Source organism: Sitophilus oryzae, unplaced genomic scaffold (assembly GCF_002938485.1).
Source record: "Sitophilus oryzae breed Bouriz unplaced genomic scaffold, Soryzae_2.0 scaffold_169_pilon_pilon, whole genome shotgun sequence".
NCBI lineage: Eukaryota > Metazoa > Arthropoda > Insecta > Coleoptera > Curculionidae > Sitophilus > Sitophilus oryzae.
In genome coordinates, this window is record NW_022146390.1 from 649,589 (window position 1) to 668,445 (window position 18,857).

At 30.7% G+C, this 18,857-nt stretch overlaps 1 protein-coding gene across 1 annotated transcript; it reads right to left on the reverse strand.

The window, feature by feature from the left end:
- Positions 1-8,256: 8,256 nt before the first annotated feature.
- Positions 8,257-18,348, reverse strand: LOC115881169. Its single transcript, XM_030898551.1, has 2 exons — positions 18,220-18,348; positions 8,257-9,687 (listed from the first exon to the last, which is right to left on the reverse strand). The coding sequence occupies exons 1-2, from the start codon at positions 18,235-18,237 to the stop codon at positions 9,304-9,306; spliced, it is 402 nt and encodes a 133-aa protein (XP_030754411.1). The 5' UTR covers positions 18,238-18,348; the 3' UTR covers positions 8,257-9,303.
- Positions 18,349-18,857: the final 509 nt, after the last annotated feature.

Here is an 18,857-nt window from a genome sequence, read left to right on the forward strand (position 1 = left end):
TGCATTTTCTACGGAAACTTGAAGAGATAGGTAAAAATGGTATAATACAATTTGATAGACAATTAAATTGTGCATCTGATTCTCATAAAATATACAGGGTGTTCTATTTAAATTAAACAAGTTATTGCCGTTTAAAGCTAATAATTATTTAAAATAAATATTTAGACACTCTGTCTAAGGTAGTAAATTTTTTATTATTGCAACACAATAACTGATCAATAAATAAGCTTCAGTAAATTATTTAGTATTAAAAACTTTGATACCCTCTGAGAAATGAAGCCTTAAAATTTATACTGCAATTTCACAAAATTGAAAATATTTCAAAAACGGTAAGGTTTCAGTGTAATAAACCTTAATCAAATTTACCTTTATTTTAATCGTAGAAACTAAAAATGTAATAATATACAGTGTGTTCCATTTAAAAAAAATACAACTTTGATATTTTTTATTTATTTGGGACACTCTGTATCTTGTAAAAATATTTTTAAATTGTAGCTCTAATAGTCCTTTAACGAACCTAAAACTTACAATTTGTAAAAATCTAATCGTTTAGCTACAATATTCCGTGTCGTATGTGGTGAACAACCCTGTATAGAGATTTTAAATAAGTTCTAGATTCGTTATTAGAGAAATAAAACAACATTTTTCCAGTTTTAAGCAATATAATAATTCACATATACAATACGTAACAAATATCTTTTTGTCATATATCTAAGTCTATAAATAGTTGAACGTACTTAAGACAGGTACGTATATTACGTGGGATAATATTATAAACCATAAACACGCCTCTTTTTATTACTAAAGACTATAATATTAAACTCTACTAAACAGGATAGGTATCATTTATTCATACTTCTCAATTCTAAATGCAAAATCCGACAGAAAAACAGGAAAAAAATTTGTTGAAACCGTGAATACAATAATTAAAGAATATATTTTTATTAACCAAATACTCTGAATATAACAATAAGGTAATATAATACTGATATGTTTTTTCATAGAAAAAACAAAATAATTTTTTTCTTAACCTATATTACCAGCATAACAATACATTATCGTACACTCAGAATAGAAATTATATTAAAACAATACAGTAAAATCGCAAACACTAATTACATTTACGGCTAAAACATTTTCTAATCAGACATTTTAAACAGTGTTAACCAATAAAAAGGACAAATGGGTAGTCATAGATAACACTTCAGTTCGAGTTGCACTGAGTCTACAACTGTATCACTGAAGTTCTGAAGATAACAGTTAAACATTAAGCTTAATAATCTTAGTACCATATAAAATATAGAAAGGGATCCGAAAAACTGTTTTAGTTTGTAAAGTATGAGTACCAATATATTTTTTTTAGTTTTATCGCTGGACAAGTACTTAAAATATCTCTTGATCAGTTGCCGCTGTCATTGTAGAAAACTTCAGTGATATTCATTGTAAACTCGAATTCGAATTACGATTATTCATTCATACCGGGTCGCTTTTATATATGGAAACGGTCGAGTATTACATTTAGATTTACAATATACTAGGTGTTTATTTTTTAAATTTGGCGCTTGAAGTGAATATGAGGAAGGTACAAATTCTATGTTGATCTGATGCAAAAAGCAGCTGGTTAAGCTATATTTTCTTTTTGTATTTTATTTGTCAAATGTGACGACTATTTTATCCATAACCATATAACTTTTTTTTGTCATGATCAGAAAGAATATATTTTTTATATGTTCCATTTTTATATAAAATATTTTTCTAAGCTCCAAGATAGAGTACTACAGAATTGAAAAAATACAAATTTTTCAAATTTGTAGGTGCTAAACATACAGGAAAGACACAATCGCCAAATATTTCGGTTTTGTAGCTGCTGTAACAGTAAAGATAGAATTTTTTATACAAAAGATGGTTTCAATAAATGTGATTTTAATAATTAATGATAAAAATGTATGTATGGTTGCGAATAAACTAGATTTGATTAGTGGTTCTGGAATACTATGTAATAATTTTCCATTTTCTTGGATTACTTTTAAATGGCTATAACTTTTTTATTTTCGGAGTTAAAAGGCGTACTACTGAAAATGTAATTTGCTGTCAAATATCGCAGTTTTTGATATAAATTACATTTTTTAAATGGAACACTTTATACATGTATTAGAAAGTGTATTGGATAGTAAAGTTTATTATGATTTTACTAACCAAACCAAACCAAACAAAACATTTTTTAACATGTACTTTTGAAGTGTATTTTTTTAGCGCGCACAAAAGTATATGATAAAAAAATGATTTGCGCGGCGCGGCGCAGCCGTGTGAACGCACCTTAACAGCGCATGACATTTTTGCTAAAAATTCTGTATTGTATTGTAAAACCAGGTTAACGAGGCTGGTAAACTAAGATAAGGAGTGGATCTCGAAAAATATCGGTAAAACTGAGCGTTTGACAACGTACAATGTAGAAATGTCAAATATTGACGTTTCTTATTAAACTTCGATATTCTTTTTCTAGACTGTTATTTTACTCTTTCATCTGTTCAGTGGAGTTCAATGTTGAGAAACAAATTGTAAATGAACTGTTGAACCCGCCACTCCTCAGAAACTCACGTTTTTTTGTGTATGAGAATAAAAGAAAAATTGAACGATATTATGATAAAAAAAAACAGATAAACCAAACTTTCTGCGCTGGTTAATTTGGTGACAATAATGACCGCAATAAAACTTGATTAATAAACCTATAATTTACTTCTCGGTTGAATGTGTTTTTCTCTAAAAATAACAAAATTAAAGCGAGTTAAAGATGGAACCAAATAAACTAAAAGTACCGGGAGGTTTACTATACCGGGTGCGTCTTAAAAGTGCCTTACCCCTATAACTTTTTTATTTTTTCAGATAAAAAAACGAGATTTGGTATGTTAGTATATGACATAAATTAGGATTGACTGGTGGATTCAATTGATTTTGGTCACTTCCTGTTTCACCGGAAATGACTACAACTTGCTACAACTTTTGATTTTTAAATGGCACCCTCGGTATTTTTTTTTACTTTATTCGATAGAAACTGACATTCTGAATAGAATGACATACCATATGTCAACTTTTGACATTTTCGCTTAATAAAAAGTTTAAGTTAATAAAAAGTATTTTAAAATTCAATCTAGAGTGCCATGGCTGTGTTAAAGACATTAATTCTTCATCAAGGAGCCTTGGAAAAATAGATTTGATCGTCTAATGTTTTTAATGTCTTGTCCTGGCCAGTTAGAAAATGCTCAAATTGTATTTTTAATCATATGTCAATTTTTTCAAATGGAGCGAGGGTGGCTAATTAGCATATTTGGAAAAAGCTTTTTTTATAAATAATTTGATACCACACACTTGGTATTTCGAGTCAAATTGTCGTTATAAACAGCATGTTTCAATTTGAAATAAACCATATTTGAAAATATCAAAAATTGACATATGATATGTCATTCTATTCAGAGTGTCATTTACTATCGAATAACGTACCCGAAGTTCTCCGATGGTACCACGTAATCATGGTGGTACCAAGTGTCAAAAGTCCCAACCAGAACGATGAAGAGAATCGGCTTTTTTCGATACGTCAGATAGCGAGTCCGAGGAGAATACCATAGCAACAGTCATCACAAAACTAAGTTACCCAGTCAATGTCGGCTGAGGGTATCGTTGTGTGTTTTTTAAACGGTAGATGATGTATTTTCAAGTCAATTTTGTTTGGTTGTCCGGAATTTTAAAACTGTTAAGCAATATAGTACTGGAAGAACATGCTCAATCTCAAATGGCACTGGAATGAATTATGGAAACCCGAATATAGTATCTTCCGTTTTTCGATTGTCCATGAACAATTATAATGTTAAATTTGTGGTGAAAATAGTTGAAAAACATGGTTGTCAGATGTATTTCAAGATACAAATAGTAAAAAAACGGCATAGAGTCTGTCCAACAACTCAGGGAAGATTTCGACAGAAGACATTCTAAAAATGACAGAACATACCACTAGCCTATAAACTAAAATGGCAGACAGAACTGTCGCTGTTAGAGATCCTCTCTCACTGGATAGACTATACTCTACATCACCGAGGATATATATTAATAAGGATTTTTCGATATATTTCAGTACACTTTCAAGATTACTAATTTTTCCCTAAATTTACTGAGATATTTTCTAAATGTCAACGTCGTGAAGTTCTAATCGAAGTAGACACTCAAGATTTGAGGTAGTCAAATATTTTCCTTCAATATATCATTATCAGTGTATGATATTTTTCCTTTAGAAAAATTGTGTGTAAAGCTGCCATTTGTTCTTGATATTTCTTTGATTTTACGTGTTTTTTTTTGTACAATTTTCGCAATATAACCAAATGATTAATACGATTTCCGTTGATCAACTCCCTTTCTATTTAGAGTTGAAGGTATTCTAGAGTAAAAAAAAATGTTGTTAATAGTTTTTGATGAAATTTTTGAGAAATTGTTGCCTATACAGTTTTTTTTTTGGTATATATGCAGTTCTTTTCTAGCTGAATCTCTTTTAAAAGATCAATATAATAGAAAAATATGCCGTATTTTTGTACAATTTATTTTTGCAGCTAATTCATAGTGATTTTATATAAATATAAGTAGATAATAAACATATAAAGCTTTAATCATTTATATTTGTTTTTAAAATTTGTCAAAAAGAGGGCGTTTTGAAGAGAACAACTTAAAAAATTCCAAAACGTTTTTGTATTTATTATAACGTAATTAATATAGAAAAAATACACTTTTGAATCTCATTGTATATAAATCATTTTAAATTATTTTTTTATTAAGCCTTGTGTAATTTTAAGTGATCAAAATATTATTTTAAATGTGATTTTAATGAAATACAAACCAACAAACATTCCGTCGTATGTGAAACGCTTTAAGGTATTTAGACTTTAAATTTATTTTTTGTATTTTTCCTACAAAAAATATTTTTTTATTTTTACAATGTACAAAATAAGAGAACTTGATGATTTTTGTCTTTCGTTTAGATTTTTAAGTTTGAGAGGACTGGTATACTTTTTAATTGTACCTCGTACAAACGTTTTGAACATTCCATATTATTGTTTGTCTCCTATTGATGGTTAATGTCACCTTGTTGGATTTAAAAAAAAATTGAATTATGATTAAAAATACGATTTGGGCATCTTTTAACTGGCCAGAAGACACGAAAAACATTTGACGGTCCAGTATATTTTTCCAAAGCTCCTTGATTACCAATTAACTGTTTTAACTCCGCCATTGCACTCTAGATTGAAATTTAAACTATTTAAGCTATTTTTTCTTAATTGAAAATATCAAAAGTTGACATTACGATACGTCATTCTATTCAGAATGTAATTTTCTATCAAATAAAGTAAAAAAATACCGAGATTACCATTTAAAAATCAAAAGTTGTAGAAACAGAGTGACCAAAACTAATTAAACACGTCAATCAATTCCAATTTATGACATATTTTTTTATCTGAAAAAAAAAACAAGGAAGTTAGAGAGGTGATAATCCAATAAAATTGTCATTTGAAAAAAAAATTACGGGCAAGCTGATTTTTTCAGAGTTTATCAGCGACTGTCTTCTGAGTGTAAAATAAACAATATCGGAAATTTTCCCCTTGCGGTTTTTGAGCAATTTTTTTTGTACCTTGATTATTTTTGGAGATAGCGTCTAGTTCATGAATAAATTAGGGTAGTTTTCAATGTTACTCTTTTTTCGGCAAATTCACCCTAGGAATCTCGTTCAAAATAAGAGTACATGTACCTTTGCCTTATGAACTTATTTTGTAACTTGACTATTTTTGGAGATAGCGCCCAGATCATGAACAAGTGGTGGTAGCTTTAAATGTCTTTTTTTTTAATTTCATGTTTCATTTTGGGGAAATAAATACATATCATAGGGAAGTTTGCATGTAATTTAAATATGGACACCTTTAAGTTGGTAAATTTATAGAACTAAACAAAAATTATGAAACTACCCCAATTTGTTCATGAACTGGACGCTATCTCCAAAAATAATAAAGCTATAAAAAAAATCACGAAGAAAAGTTGCTTGTCAATTTATTATGAACAACATTCATACAGGTCAATTTGCTGTAGAAGAAACTTTTTGAAAACCACCCCAAGTCCGGAAATAATAAACTTATAAAAACAATTCAGTAGGCGAACTTATAGAAAATGTTTTTATGTAGAATTTGCGTCTAATTATTTTGTTGTAGTACAGTTTATCAATCGCAAGAAGAAAATTTCCGATTTTGTTAATTTTACACTCAGAAGACAGTCGCTGACAAACTCTGAAAAAATCAGCTTGCCCGTAATTTTTTTTTCGCTCTCTATAGGGCGATACAATTTTACTGAATTATGAGTCACTTTTGAAAAACACCCAGTATTATGTTAGTACCATAATATTACTATTTCGTTTTAAGCATTGCTTTTTGCATAGTTACATAGGTACATGTTTAAGTTGGAATAAGATAGAATGTACTAACTGAGTACACTGTAAATCCATTCAAAAAATATTTCGTTGGTTCTAGTAATATCAATCTAGAATACGAGTATTCTCTTCGTTAAAAAATGGGGGACGTAACAAACAAAAAAATAATAATCTTGCCTCCCCTAAACCAGTGGCGTGCAGTGTAAATCACAGCAGGGTAGGCAAAAATTGACAAAATAATATAATAAGAATAACATTAATATAATAATTATTTTTTATTATAAATTAGGGGATTTTTTTTAGATTTGGCATCACTGCACGGGACAGCGCTCGACGCCTAAGCGAATTTCGTACCTAATCACGCATTACTTTTTTATTCTGTCTCTTTCTTACACATTAGCCTTCTAATGACTGCGGTGTGTAGAGTACGTAGAAGATTGGCAGAGGCACAACCTTTATCATTTCATTAGAGACAATAATATAAAGTAAATTATGGTAAATTTTATATGGGAATTGCACGATAAGGCTCCGCGCGCACTGCATCGGATCGGACCGACCAGCAAAAGCGACTGCGACCATCGTACATATAGACGGCGCCGGCGTCCACTAAAACATTTCGGCCTGTAGATGCCAGATTCCTACCTCTACCTATCTACGATAGTCGAGTCACCGCCTTCGCCGTTTCTCGCCGGACTGATACCGATTCAGTGCGCGTACACCTTAAAGGTGCGTATTCATTATCCGAACGAACGAACGAATGTTCGCTAGTGGTATGGACGGGGACCGTACGGTAGAACCGCTCGAGAAGACCGGACCATAGACCGGACGCATTTCTTGGCGAACGCCTTTGATGTACCGACTCGAAACGGATGGTCGAGCGAACGAACGAACGAACGGCCGCATGCGTTCGGTCCCCGTCTAAATATACCGCACTTTCATTCGTTCGTTCGTTCGTTCGTTCGTTCGGATAATGAATACGCACCTTAACGCAGTAGTTATTTAAATACAGGGTGGCCTGTGGAGCCTCTCATACGCCGCGGAGGCTCCAAGGAGAACGATAGTTTTTATTGAAATGAAATTTTATGAGCGTAATTTAGGCTAATTTAGAGCATTTCTTAAAAATATATAGATAGTTCCCCCCAAAAAAAGTTACACATTAAAAGTTTGTTTTTTGTAATGGAACGCCCTATATATTAATTGATTTTCGGATTGTAGGAGAAAAAATAAAAGTGAGTTTCATTAGAGAAGTATAATATGATTAAAATGCAAGGTTTTTGGCATATTTAACATTTTCATCATATTATACTTCTCTAATGAAACTCACCTTTAGGTGACTATACAGGGTGAGACTTAAATAAGTGCAAATATTTTCAGGACTGGTATATCTCGATAAAAGAAACATATTTTCTCTTTACCATTCTTCAAATAAGTCCAAAATAACCGCGTTATTTAAGTTTGAAAATTTAAAAAAAATTGTTTTTTTTTTGGAAAAATTTTGAGAGCCACCGGCTTTTTCTGTATTTCCATGGGAAAATTTGCGGTGAACAGACAGTTCTAAAAAGTTTTCGAAAAATATACAGGGAAATTTAAAAGAAAATGCACGATTTTCAACATCTTTTTTTGCGAAAAAAACCTCATAGACGTGTTCCTGAGTCGAAATATACCACCCCTGAAAATATTTGCACTTATTTAAGACTCACCCTGTTTATATAGTGTTCCATTACAAAAAACCCAACTTTGATGCGTAACTTTTATTGGAGACATCCTGTAGAAGTCTCTATATTTTTAAAAAATGCTCTAAACTAACCTACATATGCCACTAAAATTTCATTTCGATTAAAGCACCGTTCTCCATGGAGCCTCCGCGTCGTATGAGAGGAGTCACCCTGTATTATCTTAGGTATAATCTCTAGAATAAAAAGTAAGATAAAAAATGCTTATTTGTTGGATTAGTAATGAATTATAATATATGAAAAAAAAATTATGATATTGTCTGGGGTAGGCAACGCTTTTTTGCTTATGTCATATATCGCTGTCCTAGAGCAATACTAGGATAACTTTAAAATGTCGATTTTGAGTTATCCTGGTCATTTTATTGTAAAAATCGAGCTCTTTCTATTGCAATAGTCAGATTTGTGAAATTCCTTAATTTGGGCCCAGTATACAATGTACCTTACTATTACAATATGTAAATTTTAAACGATTTGTGGGGAAATAGTAGGACATAATGAAAAGTCCTTTCTACTAAACTGGAATTATTCTCATTATTTAACTTGTTTGCTAGTGAAATAGTAAGATATTGAAAGATGTCCTGTTTTTTAAACTTGTCCTAGTATTACAATGGTAAAGATACCTTAGTGTTTCATAACAAAGAAAAAATATTGTAAAATATATCTTTTTTTTAAGTTGACTTCAAAAAAAAAGATAACTTTCCTTTTTCCCGAAAAAAAGTAAAACAATACACGGACAGGATCATTAAACAGGTAATCAGATATTTCAATACTAAGACAACTTAAAATAAAATAAGAACAATTTCGAAAATTATTGTGTTTTGTAGCGCAATTCAAAGACATCTTACAAAATGTTTTTTTATAATTTTTTGATGACATTTTAAGGTAATTATTATAATTACACCATGTTTCTGTACATAATAGCTAACTAATTACAAAGTATCAAAAACCTAACATATTTAATAATAAGGTATATAGTAACAATTTCAAACCTTAAAAGTCGATTTTCTCGAAATGACTTTTTTTAAGTTGTCCTAGTATGGTTCTAGCACAGCGATATGCACGCCACTGCTCCAAACCTGCTGATTCTTCTACACAGAGGTGTCGCTGTTTGCTTCTTCAGAGGAGCTCGCAGGGGCAACAATCATCCGATTCAGGATCAGAGTTTTCCCACTTTGGTGGTTTTTGCAGATTCCTAGTCGGGCCACATGTCTCTTCAATGCGTATCATATCGGCAATTGGTTGATCCACTTGGTATTTTAACATATCTTGGTAACCCGGCCGGAACACGTTCTGTTCATTAGTTTTTCGATATAGGTGCTCCTTGTCCGCGACGATGGGTATACGGAACAAGATCCGATTGAATTTGGTTCTCTTGTATCGTGCACTTGCGAGCAATTCTCCAGCCGTATTTTCTACAGTGATTTCAATTTTGTCTTCCTCTTCTTCAAGAGTCGTTCCGCATGGACATAATGCTTGAAGTAAACGTCGAATCGGGCCGGGCTAAAATAAATCAGAAAACAATAATTAGAAAATTAGGGTGCTACAAATTCGAGGTACGAGCATTGGTATCTCGGAAACCGTAATAGAAACCGTAATAGATAGATGGTTAAATTGGGGCAAAGTTACGCTTTGGGATGTTCACTAAGATGCCTTGCAAAAAGTTTTAAAATTTCAAGGATTGCTGAGTTTTTTGGAAAAAACGGATTTTTTTGAAAATCAATTTTATTTTTTCCTGGCGTTATTAGGTAATGTAAATTATTTATAATTATATATTTTTCAATAATTAATGGGCTTTATACGGCGCCGGCGTGTTTTTGACCGAGACTACAGGTTGAACTTGAACGATACCGTACATAATGCAAGACTGCGCGCTCACCGCCCTTTATCTCAAAACCGGTTTAAAAAAAACAACGCTTTATTGTACAGGGTGAGTCAACGATAGAGTAAAGTCCATTATCTCATTTGTTTCGAGGTTTACAAAAAAATGTTAAATATAAAAGTTATAGGGAAGGTTAGGATACACATATTAAAATTATTATAGAGTATACAGGGTGCTTCAAAAAAGTGTGGAGGATATAACATATGCTTTTTAAAGCAACACCCTATTTTTATTATATTTTTAGATTCTGTCTAAAATTTCATAACTTTTTATATATAACGTTATATACTTAAAATTAATAGTTAATATTTAAATTTGTTTAAACAAATGTCAAATTGCAGTGTGATAAAAAATTGTCAGTGGTACCATTGTTTCTGAAGTTGGAATACCAAAATTTGGTATGAGAGTTTTATAAAGATGAAAAAAAAGATATATGTAAAGATATTTTAGTTAAATGCTACAGGGTGTTCAAAATATACTTATAAATTTCAACTACTTAAAATTAAAAAATCTCAAATTTTTCAAATGGTACACCCTATTTATTTTCATTTTTTTCTGATAGATTTTGCAAAGCTCTTCAACTTTTATTAAGTATGTCATATACCTATTTTTAATAGTTTGCGATTTATTCCATTTTTTTCTATTTTTACCATATCTTTAATACAATTAGGTACCCTATAACATCATAGTTGCCATGACAAAAAATAATAATGATCAAAATTTCATATGTCTGTTAAGCAAGTTAAGAACAAACCGTGAATTTTAGTTTACTTTGTTGTGATAAGTATAAATGGTAGAGGTAAAGATAATAGTTTTACAGATTTTCCTGAAAATGAATTAGTCAATGTGACAGATATACACGAACAAGCCAAGATAAACATATTTTTTTGGCTCAGTACTATATATTACATAGTACTTTGCTAAGTACTATAAGAATAGATGTAGATTATCTAGAAAACATTTTCATATTATATTATATTATTTTCAGTGTGTAATGGGACGGTTTCGCAGCTGTAATATTGGCTTTATGAAATGAATTATAAACCAGAATTACTACGAGAAAAAAACTTTACTGTATGACTGTATGTCGAAAAAAATTCCTATATCGGTAGTCGTCAACAATTAGATAATCTAGTTAGTATTACCCTAATCTGTGACTATTAGCCCCGACGGAAAATCCAAGTGTTATCTTTCATAGTATAGAAATACACCAAGAAATTCACGATTACGATTTTAGTTGATTTGAGTAAATTTAATTAATTTTAACTAATAATAACAATTATTGCAATTAATTATTAAACTACTTGTTAAAGATAAGTAGTAAATACTTTCGTTTTGCCACGGCAACTATGATGTTATAGCGTAATTGTATTAAAAATTAGTGTAAAAATAGAAAAAATTGGAATAAATCGCAAACTATTAAAAATAGGTATATGACATACTTAATAAAAGTTGAGCTAAAAGAGCTTTGCAAAATCTATCAGAAAAAAATGAAAATATATAGGGTGTACCATTTGAAAAATTTGAGATTTTTTAATTTTAAGTAGTTGAAATTCATAAATATATTTTGAACACCCTGTAGCATTTAACTAAAATATCTTTACATATATCCTTTTTTTCATCTTTATAAAACTCTCATACCAAATTTTGGTATTGCAACTTTAGAAACAATGGTACCACTGACAATTTTTTATCACACTGCAATTTACCATTTGTTTAAACAAATTTAAATATTACAAAAACGATTAATTTTAGGTATATAACATTATATATAAAAAAGTTATGGAATTTTACGCAGAATCTAAAAATAAAATAAAAAATAGGGTGTTGCATTTAAAAAAATATATGTTATATCCGCCACCCTTTTTTGAAGCACCCTGTATACTCTACAATAATTTTAAAATGTGTATCTTAACCTTCCCTATAACTTTTATATTAAACATTTTTTTGTAAACCTCGAAACAAATGAGATAATGGACTTTACTCTATCGTTGACTCACCCTGTACAAAAAGCCAAAACAGCTTCATCGACAAAGCATTCATAAAACAAAAAAGCACAAAAACAAATATACAAATAATAAAAAAAAATGTCATACAATACAAATCAATTCAAAAAAATTTACGTCATAAAATTACAAATAAAACATATATGGACATTGCAGAACACAGGCGTATCTAGAAAATTTTACAAAAGGAAAACTGTAAATGGATAAAATCATATTATATATCATAAAATCAAGAGTTATAAAATATTAAATATTAAATACTAGACCTTTAACCAGTGTGTGAGATGATCAAAATTTTAAAATTCAAAATTGTTCATGATTAAACATCAACAAAAAAGTCGTTTACCGCATATAGGGCTCTCTCCAGTAAATATGATTTCAGAGCTTTGCGAAATGCGGGAAAGAATGAAAGTGACTTGATATTCGAAGGCAAATGATTGTACATTTTCTTGGCATTGTACAGTATTGAGCCCTTAACTAGTTGTGAGCTCGGGGTTTGCAGATAAATATCATGCTCCGCATTCCTAAGTGGATAGTTGTGAGAAGGCCTTTCCGGAATAGAGAATATGTGCTTGCGGATTAAGCAAACGGAATCAAAAATGAATAAGGAAGGAAGAGTCAGTATTTTAAAATTTTTAAAGAAATTCTGGCAGTTTAGTCTTTGATTCTACTGTTTAGTCCCAATAAGTATCGATCTGCTCTCTTTTGAAGTTTGAAAATACGATCAAATTTTGTAGCGCAGCAAGTACCCCAGAATGGAAGGGCATAACGAAGATGCGACTCAAAAAGGGCATAATAGACCATTCTAGAGGTTGATGAGTTAAGTTCCTTAGAAACTGATCTTAGCGCAAAACAGGCAGAGCTTAGTTTCTTTGATAAGGCTTCGATGTGCAAGTCCCATTTTAACGAGTTGTCTGCAACAAGTCCTAAGAATCTCACAGAGTCCACGACGTCAATAGTGGTGTTATTAAGTACAAAAGGTTGTATAGTACTTTTATATGACAAAACTTTAGTTTTTGAAAGGTTGAGGCATAGGAGATTAGAATCGCACCAAGATTTAATGGTGCGTAAGTCACTGGATATAGTATTATATAGTGCCGTAACATCTGGGCCGCTCCAAGTGAAACTAGTATCGTCCGCAAAGAGGCAGATTTTACCGCTAATGTCTAGATTTGCAATGTCGTTCCACCAGAAAAAAAATTCGCAATACCAGAAATTCGCAACACCAGAAATAAAATAGGGCCAAGTACTGAACCCTGAGGGACACCACATTCTATAGGCTTACAAGAAGACATAGACGTTCAATCCTCACAAGCTGCCTTCTGTTGCCAAGACACGACTTAAGCCATTCGAGCGGCACTCCTCTGAATCCATAGTATTGCAATTTGTTAATTAAGATATTATGATTTACACAGTCGAAAGCCTTAGAGAAATCACAGAAAATTGTAGCTGTAGAGTGATGGTTATTCAGGCTAGAGTATACATTATTAAAAAGGTCGAACATAGCATCATTTGTGCTCCTTTATGCAGAGGAATAATTATTGCTGTCTTAAGGCAGTTTGGAAAAACTCCTTTTAGGAATGACTCATTAATTAGAGTAGTAAGATAGATTAATGTGCATTCCGGAAGTTCAGAGAACATTTTGAGAGTAAGCCCATCAGTCCCAGATGAGAATTTATTTTTAAAACTTTTAATTGTACTACGGAGCTCATCTAATGCTACGGGCGTGAAGAAGAAACTGTGTAAATTCTCATTTGCTTTATAGCCTAAGAGCTGACGACATATTTAGAGAACATATTTTAGGCAAGCTAGAATAACTAAAAATGTATAGTTTATTAACTGGTGAACCCAGAATCCTAAGTCTGGCTGGGGGGTTGGGGGTATTTCGCTACTGCGCAACCCATAACATTTGCAAAAAAATAAATCCAAAAAACATTCTTTAGGCAACTTGAAATTTGTTTATTCTCAAATTTTAGCATCTATTTAACCTAGAAATAAGTATGCCAGACTGTTTTTTAGGGTTTAAACTGTAACCCGACCATTCCAAATATGTTTAATTATTATACCTGGAAAACATACTTTAGGCATTCTAAAATTTTTACAGCGTGTTTATTAGATGATAGGTATTAAAAAATATGTGTTAATTGCCAGACAAATTCAATGGGATTTAATACTTGCCAGACGCGAATAAAGATTTTAAATGAGCGCGATAAGAAAGTCTTATGAGTATCTATAAGCGCGAAAAAGATAGTTTATTGAGACCCGGTCGGCAGCTGATGCGGCTGACGTAGCAGCATTTTGGAGTCGTAAAAACTTAAAAAAAACTAACTAATATTAAATAAATAAAAAGAAACATTTTTTAATAAAAATGTATGATTGAAATCCTTTCAATAAGAAGACTTTTTAATTTAAGTATTTTGTATCTGAAAGAATATAAAAAGACGAATAATTATTTAAAAATTAGCATAATATAAAATATTTTTTTTTCAAACGTCACAAAAGTATATATTATTATACTTTTGTGACATATTATATTATTATTCATTTTTGCGACCTGATTGACAATATAAAAAAGTCTTTTTAAATAACTATAATTTTAGTAATTTTAAAGCCTAAGCATAAAAGTAAAGCACTTTTACTTACTTTTGAATCTTAGAAAGATTAACAATGGTACTTTAATAAAATTCCAGAATACTTATTTTTTTAGCACTGTACATGGTACCCTTTCGTCGGGACTACGTTTTCTGGTAAAACCACTTCTTTAAATTTTAAACCATGTTGTTGGCGCACTTTTAAAAATTCTTTGCATTTTTGTAGTCTGCCTTCATCCAAAAAACAATAACTTTGTCACTAGAAACTTTTTTACAAACTACACAACTTAAATGTCTTTTATCCATTGTGATTTAGTAGTTAGTAGCGAAATTAGTAGTTACTTAAATATTTATTTGCAGTAATTATTCTAAACTATTTACACTATGCACGTCCAATATTTAATTTATAAATACATATTTGTACATGGTAACTTAATTCCAACAAAATAATCTCTGAATTAAAAGCTTGCAAATAATTGAAATGAAACCGAAAAAAAATTGTTTTTATGAAAATTTGAAGTACTCCAAAATACTGTTACGTCAGCCGCATCGGCTGCCTACGGGTCTCAATAAACTGTCTTTCTCGCGCTTATAAATACTCATAAGACTTTTTTGTCGCGCTCATTTAAAATCTTTATTCGCGTCTGGCAAGTATTAAAAACTATAAAAACCTCCATTGATTAATCACGATCCTGATTTTTGGAAAACGGATTGACTTTAGGGTGTAGGTTCGATAAAAAATGTTTTTTCGAAACTCGAATTCTAAGGGGGTAAAACCACCCCTCAAATATTAGAATATTTTTTATTTAAAAACCGGTGAGTTTTTCGGAAAAACTCTTAAACACGTATATTTCATTTTGTTGTTTTACATATTTTAAGATTTTTTAAAAATTTATACAGGTTTCATAAACTATGATCATTGAGTAATCACGATTCTGCTTAAACTACTGGACGTTTAAAGCTGATTTTTGGCAAACGAATTGACTGTGGGGTGTAGAGGTTCGATAAGGAGGGGTTCTCGAATCTCAAATTCCAAGAAGGTGAATACGCCCCTCAAAGATTACAATATTTGTTATTTAAAAAACGGTTAGTCTTTCAAGAAAACGCTTGGACACGCATAATTTATTTTGTTTTTTTACATATTTTGACATTTTTTAAAAAATCATACAGGGTGTTCCAAAAAGTTTGGTAATTGATTAACCACGATTCTGTTTAAACTGCTTGACGTAAAAAGCTTATTTTTGGCAAACGGATTTTTCGAAAGTCAAATTCCGAGATGAAACTACCCCTCAAATATTACCAAGTTATATAATAATATCGCCATATTGTTTTTTCTCAGGTTGACATAAATGTGAGAAAATTTTATTCAGTTTGTATGTTAATGGAAATTTTTGCTTTCTTTTATCATCACCAATACAAATAATGCACTGTTCGGTTTTTATATGATTCAAAATTAAAAATATATAAATGGTAAAATTAGTATTTTTTTAATGGTCACAATGCGTCCTTTCAAAACTATTTAACAACTAAATCATTTTCATAGATGCAGTGACGTATACCGTGATTTTAAACTTTCAGACCAAAAATTGACAATAATTTGCCAAAAAACTTATATTACAGCTATAGTTTCATTATTGCGCTTTATATTATTATCTCTTCGAGATAATTCCACTATCTATCATGGTTGGCCGCAAAATTTAATATTGCGCGTACGAGTTTTATCAGTTTGACAAGTGTCAACTTGATTGAAATGATATACTTAATTAGTATTTTACTTTTGTTGTTTAGTTATTTAGTAGTTTCTTTAGTGTTTTCTTCGGTTTAAATTAGATCAGATAGATAGTTTTTTCTCTTGTTCTGATTTACCAATCAAATTTTCAGGAAATATTAAGTTTACCACCACCATTACTGCTCAGATTTATCTGGTCTTCTATCATATATTTTGGAAATTAGAGAATTATCTGAAGATTTTCATGTAAAAATTGGCATTGATAGTGGTGGTGGATCACTTAAAGTTTGTCTGAATGTGCTCCCTGAAAATGATCCCGAATATTTCAAGAAATATAAAAGTGCTGGAATTAATAAACTATTCATGATTGGCTTAGGACCAAAGTTGTCTGAATCTTATGCTAATATTAAAAGTCTCTTTGAGACGTTAGATCTGCAGTCCATATGTGGAATTTGTTCCTATACTTTTGCAGCTGACTTTAAGCTTATTATGATTCTCCTTGGTCTTCAGTTAAATTCATCCACCCACCTTTGCCCGTGGCGTGATGTAAATGTAAAGGAAATGGAAATTAAAGGATCAATCAGAACTATAAAAAGTATTACAGAAAATACGAATTTATGGCAACAATCTGGAGGAAATATAACTAAATTCAAAGATTTTAGTAAGCGTTTTTGTTTGAAATATTTTTTTTTTATATTTTTAAACTGTTGTTCAATGAATGCCAATGGCCCCAAAAAATAATCCTATGGAGACCTAGGGGAACAACAAGGGAAATTATTTTTTAGAAAACTGTATAAACATTTAACCACCTTTAATCATTGGCGACAAAGAAACGACTGTCTTAAATTATATTCCCCCTCCTGAGCTGCACCTTTTGTTAGGTGTGGTTCAAAAACTATTTGATTGTCTTGAATCGGAGAATACCAATGTTGCAACAGAATGGATAAAAAAGCGGGATTGAAACTAGATCATTATGAAAAATTTAACGGAAATAACGCCAGACAACTTTTAAAGAAAGTGGATATTTTGAAGACGATATCGCCCGGTAAAGAATCCTATTCAAAGTTTTGACAAACAAAACCCGAAACATCTTTTTTTTAGGAAATAAATATATTGCAGTGTTTTCTGGATTCAATCAAGTAGTTTCGAGTTGTTTTGGTCAAGCACTAAACAAACATTTTGAACATGACATCGAACAATTTAGATTGGAAATACTCAACTTAGGTATTAAGATAACTTCAAAGATTCATGCAATTCTGCATCATGTGCCAGAGTTTATAAAAGAAAATCATAGAGCTCTAGGATTTTACTCGGAACAAGCATTTGAGCAGGTTCATTTTCCTTTAAATTATTTTCTAAAAAGTTTAACTTGAATCCTCGTTCAGAATAGAATGCTACCAAAATAGTTTTTTACGATGTATTTGTTGTTATAATAGCCAACGTATTTAAAATATTTAATTTAGCAATAAAACCAATTAGTTAGGGAAGAAATATAATTATTCTAACTTGTTAGTTAACATTTTTATGCAAAATAAAACATATAGCTGTAATATGATTTTTTTGACAAATTATTGTGTCAGTTTTTGGTCTCAAAATTCAAAGTCACGGTACGTCACTGGATCTATGGAAACGATTTAGTTGTTCGATTAATTTGAAAGAACGCATTATGGCCATTAAAAAATTACTAATTTTACAATTTATATATTTTTTATTTAGAATCATATAAAAACCGAACAGTGAATGATTAATTCGACGCGAACGAAGTCTCGTGTACACGCTAGTTATAATTACCTACACTCTTTATGGGAAATCTTCAAAATAACTTACCTCTTTTTCTGAAGACATTATTCTTGCAACACACAACAAGATTTTCAGATGACACGTGTCGTTTTGTCGTTTACTCGTTTCAAAAGCTTTAAAATAAATAAAAATTATATATGGAACCGCTAATGTCAACAGTTTTAAAGGGACTGTCTAGGTATTCTTATTAATTTTTATGGCAAAAAATTGTTTTGTTCAGATTCTGTATAAAAAGGAATGTTTCTTCAAGTAAAAATTCCACATTTTATAGTTTCTTTCTTTTAATCAATAATTCTTTACATGTGGTCATATTTATGAAAATTTATAAAATATAACAAATACAATATTAATTTATAAATATAACTAGCAAGTACCAGCGAGTTCGTTCGCGTCGAATTAATCATTTGTAATGGTGATAATATAGCAAAGCAAGAATTTCCATTAACATTCAAACTGGATAAAATTTTCTCACATTTATGTCAGCATGAGAAAAAACAATATGGCGATATTATTATATAACTTGGTAATATTTGAGGGGTAGTTTCATCTCGATGGAATTTGACTTTCGAAAAATCCGTTTGCCAAAAATAAGCTTCTTACGTCAAGCAGTTTAAGCAGAATAGTGGTTAAGAAATTACCCAACTTTTTGTAACACCCTGTATGAT